The 5,073-nt window shown below is 43.8% G+C and overlaps 1 protein-coding gene across 1 annotated transcript; it reads left to right on the top strand.

Annotated features, from left to right (window-relative positions):
- Positions 1–3,129: 3,129 nt before the first annotated feature.
- LOC108299699 (coiled-coil-helix-coiled-coil-helix domain-containing protein 2-like) lies at positions 3,130–3,627 on the top strand. Its single transcript, XM_037736171.1, has one exon. It carries the CDS (start codon positions 3,130–3,132, stop codon positions 3,577–3,579), a length of 450 nt encoding a protein of 149 aa, XP_037592099.1. The 3' UTR covers positions 3,580–3,627.
- The last annotated feature ends 1,446 nt before the right edge of the window (positions 3,628–5,073 follow it).

Below are 5,073 nucleotides of genomic sequence, written 5' to 3'. Positions count from 1 at the left end.
AAAACTATTTTATAAAATGCAAAACTGTTTTTAGATAAGTTGAAATGGCTGCCCCATTCTCCTCACAATAACTACTGTCCTTGGCCTCTGTAAATAGAACTGCTAGTTTGTTCTTCAAAACTATGTAAAGCTGCTTACCTTTTCTTATCAGTAACTGCTAAAATCTGTGATGTGTAAACAAATGTATATCTTGACTTCTGCAAACCACTGAGGTAACAAACAGAATGACAAAAGTCCTCTAGCCCTTGAAATGTCCGAAACCTTATCATCCCCATCCCCGCCCCTCACCCCCACTCCCAAGGTGGTTTTTCGGGTATAAAAAATCATGGCACCCTCCTTTTGGCACCACAGGTTGGAGGTGTGAGTCCTCTGTGGTCGCCGGCATAATAAATGACCCTGCAATCTGGCATACTTTTGTCTTGGTGATAACTTTCTACGCTCCGGTCAAATACAACATATATACACATACACACACACACACACACACACACAGAGACATATGGCTGGGGCTGGGTGTGGTAGGTCACACCTATAATCCCAGCACCAACACTTTGGGAGGCCGAGGCAGGTGAATCACCTCAAGTCAGGAGTTCCAGATCAGCCTGGCCAACATGGTGAAACCCCATCTCCACTTAAAATACAAAAATTAGCTGGGTGTGGTGGCAGGAACCTGTAATCCCACCTACGCAGGAGAATCACCTGAACCCCACGAGGCAGAGGTTACAGTAAGCTGAGACCGCGCCACTGCACTCCAGCCGGGCGACAAAGCAAGACTCCATCTCAAAAAATAAACAAAAAAATTGCCATAGCTCCCCACTACACACACTCCTACAAATATATAGTATATGATTTCAGACTTTTCCAACAGGGACCAAAATACACCATCATCTTAATTGAAATAATCATCTTGAGTTAAGCTTAAATTTTTAAGAGTACAGAGTTTGCACTTGATTTATTAAGCGATGGAGAGCTGCTCAAAGTCTTTGGGGAAGTCTCACTAACTTCAGCTAGGTTAATCTGGCAGCCACAGGCAGGATACAGATCTCAGACTTCATTAAAATCTTCGGTTGCTGTTTCTGCACGCCCCCTTCTGGCTGAGTAAGTGCTCATCGCTAAACGATGCCATTTTATTTTATTTTATATAAATATTTTATATAAATATAAAAAAAGTGTAATTCTAACTTTTTTTCTTTTTGAGATGAAGTCTCGCTCTGTCATCCATGCTAGAGTGCAGTGGCATGATCTCGGCTCACTGCAGCCTCTGCCTCCTGGATTCAAGCAGTTCTCCTGTCTCAGCCTCTGAAGTAGCTGGGGTTATAGGTCCACACCACATGCCCCGCTAACTTTTGTATTTTTAGTAAAGACAGGGTTTCACCATGTTGGCCAAGCCAGTCTTGAGCTTCTAACCTCAGGTAATCCACCCGCCTTGGCCTCCCAAAGTGCTGGGATTGCAGGCCTGAGCCACTGGCCCGCTACTAAATGAACCATTTTATTAACTGCAGCTGCTGACAAAGGCGGACATTGAAGAAATTGCCATTGCCATGGGAAGGAAGCGTTTATTGTGAAAATAAAGTATCTTTCTCTAGTGATAAAAAAAAAAAAAGAAGAAAGATAAAACGTGAACTTTCATTAGATTGTCAACATTTGGTGGTGGATAAACCAATAGCCCATTCCAACTCCCCTGAAATTTTCCCATGGGTTAATTGACAGAGGAATAGTATATTTTGATTGGATATTTCTTTATAGTCACTTAAAAATCCCCTGTGAAGGTGTTTCCTCCCTTCGAAATCAGAGAAAAGACACATTTGGTGACGACAATCAAAAGATGGACAGGAGACACCTGGTGTTTGGAAGCCTTTACCAAATTATTTGCCTTTCTTTGTTAACTCAGGGAAGAAGGCAGCCACAGCCTCTACATTTTCTCCCTGACTTGGTTTACAAGGTTAATCAAATACCCTGTACCACAGAGTGACTGGGTTAATGATTTATCTAAATGGGGCAAAAGCCATATGCTATTGCAACGTTGCATTTCAGCCTATTTGTCCAAACTAGTTAGCTATTGCATACTAATGATGTAGCTTAATGCTGTGTCACTTGGCTGTTCTAGAACATTTGTGTACATTATGTTCACAGTGCTGCAAGGAGCAACAGAGAACTTCCCTTTTTAATAGTTACAGTCTTTCTGAAAGCCCTGGAAGAAAAAAGAAAAAAGTGACCCAAAGAAACAAGATAGCATTCAGGTAATGTTTAAATCAGATTGGATCTCAGATCAAAGGGCACGTTTAAAGTAAATGTTGAAATTTCATAGATTCAGAAAGTGTTCAGCTTGATGAATTAATGTACAGATCATTACTGTTCAGACTGATGAATTTCCTCAAAGCTCACACTCTTCCGTATTGCCCACAAATCTTAAACAGAACATTATCACAACCCTAGGAACCTTCTTGTGACCGTTCCAGTAACAAAATCCCCTAAGATTAATTATATCCTCTCTTCTGACATCATAAATTAGTTTGTTTATTTTTTGAACTTTATACAAATGGAATAATATGGTTTTTTGTTTGTTTTTGTTTTGGTTTGATTTTTTTGATACAGAGTCTCACTCTGTTGCCCAGGCTGGAGTGCAGTGGCACAATCTCTGCTCACTGCAACCTCCACCTCTCAGGTTCAAGCGATTCTTTTGCCTCAGCCTCCTGAGGTGCTGGGATTACAGGTGTGAGCCACTGCTCTGGGCTGGACTAATATGTTTTGATATCTGGATTCTCAACTTTAAGTTTGTGAAGTTCACCCATGTGGTTTTATGCAGCTGTAGTTTATTCATTCTCATTGATAAATAACATTCCATCATGCGTATATACCACAATTTATTCATTCTACCACTGATGGACATTTGGGCAGCTTCCAGCTTTGGTTATTATGGAAACTGCTGCTCTTAATAGTCCTAAACGTGTCTTTTAGGCCAGGTGCAGTGTCTCACGCCTGTAATCCCAGCACTTTGGGAGGCCAGAGCGGGCGGATCACCTGAGGTCAGGAGTTCAAGACCAGCCTGGCTAACATGGTGAAACCAGTTTCTACTAAAAATACATACATTGATTGCATGTCTAAAGGCCGAGCCGCCCCGTAGCTAGGATGCCGCGTGGAAGCCGAAGCCACAGCCGCACCTCCCACATGGCCACTCCGGCCAGCCGGGCCCCTCAGATGAGAGCTGTGCCCAGGTCAGCACCAGCCACTCAGCCAGCAGTGGCACTTCCCTCTGCAGTTGGTTCTCCTGCTGCTGCGCCCCGGCAGCCAGGTCTGCTGGCCCAGATGGCAAAGACTGCAGCTGGCGTGGCTGTGGGCTCTGCTGTGGGGCACACACTGGGCCACGCCATTGCTGGGGGCTTCAGTGGAGGAAGTGATCCTGAGTTCCAGAGGCCTGACATTACTTACCAGGATCCTCAGGGAACCCAGCTGGCACAGCAGCAGCAGCCTTGCTTCTATGAGATCAAACAGTTTTTGGAGTGTGCCCAGAACCAGGGTGACATCAAGTTCTGTGAGGGTTTCAGTGAGGTGCTGAAACAGTGCCAACTTGCAAACTGATTGGCCTAACCAAGAAGTTCAACCTGGAGAAATGGAAAACCAGCTGTCATAACCAAGTTAATTTAATATAAAAATTTAATTAGGCCGGGCGCGGTGGCTCAAGCCTATAATCCCAGCACTGTGGGAGGCCGAGGCGGGTGGATCACGAGGTCAAGAGATCGAGACCATCCTGGTCAATATGGTGAAACCCCATCTCTACTAAAAATACAAAAAATTAGCTGGGCATGGTGGTGCGTGCCTGTAATCCCAGCTACTCAGGAGGCTGAGGCAGGAGAATTGCCTGAACCCAGGAGGCGGAGGTTGCGGTGAGCCGAGATTGCTCCATTGCACTCCAGCCTGGGTAACATGAGTGAAACTCCGTCTCAAAAAAAAATTTAATTAATAGTGAAGTTATAAAGTGTAGCCATCAGTTAAAGCTCTCCTGTCATTCCTAGCCTCCTTGCTTCAGGATTGAAATGGAAGGGGTGCTCCTACTCTGTAGAATTTGGAGCTGGTCAAATGTTTGTGTGGCCTCCTTAAACTAGCTGTTAATGATTTTATTCTTTGTGAGTTAATTAGAATAAAGCGATTTTCTTCCAAGAAATAAAAAATACAAAAGATTAGCCAGGTGTGGTGTTGCACACCTGTAATCCCAGCTACTTGATAGGCTGAGGCAGGAGGGTTGCTTGAACCTGGGGGGCGGAGGTTGCAGTGAGCCAAGATCATGCCACTGCACTCCAGCTTGGGCAACAAGAGTGAAATTCCATCTCAAAAAAAAATGTGTCTTTTGATGACCATATATACTCGTTTCTATTGGGTATGTACACCTGTGTAATATAAATAAAATTACATATACATATACACATGTGTATGCATGTGTGTATATATACATATTTAGTGTTACTAGACATGACCAACCATATATTTGAGCATTCTTTTTCTAAAATTTTTTTATTATTATTTAGAGACAGGTCTCACTCTGTTACCCAGGCTGGAGGGCAGTGGCATGATCATAGTTCACTGCAGACTTGATCTCCTGGGCTCAAGCAATCTTCCTGCCTCAGCCTCACAAGTAGCTGAGACTACAGACATGCACCACCACACCTGACTTCTTTTTATTTTTTATTTTTCTCACTGTGTTACCCAGGCTGGTCTGGAACTCCTGGCCTCAAAACAATCCTCTCATCTCAGCCTCCCAAAGTGCTGGGATTACAACTGTGAACCACCACGCCTGGCTCATATGAGCATTCTTGTTGCTGTATATCTTTGCCAATACTTAGTACAGTCAGCTCTCTATATCCATGGGTTTCACATACGTGAATTCAACCAACTGAGAATGGAAAATATTTGCAGGAAAAAAACACAATAAAAAATAAGAATACAGGCCAGGCGCGGTGGCTCAAGCCTGTAATCCCAGCACTTTGGGAGGCCGAGGCGGGTGGGTCACAAGGTCAAGGGATCAAGACCATCCTGGTCAACAAGGTGAAACCCCGTCTCTACTAAAACTACAAAAAA

The sequence above is a fragment of the Cebus imitator genome, unplaced genomic scaffold (genome assembly GCF_001604975.1).
Source record: "Cebus imitator isolate Cc_AM_T3 unplaced genomic scaffold, Cebus_imitator-1.0 Scaffold23, whole genome shotgun sequence".
Taxonomy (NCBI): Eukaryota; Metazoa; Chordata; class Mammalia; order Primates; family Cebidae; genus Cebus; species Cebus imitator.
This window is presented reverse-complemented; position numbering and strand designations above follow the sequence as displayed.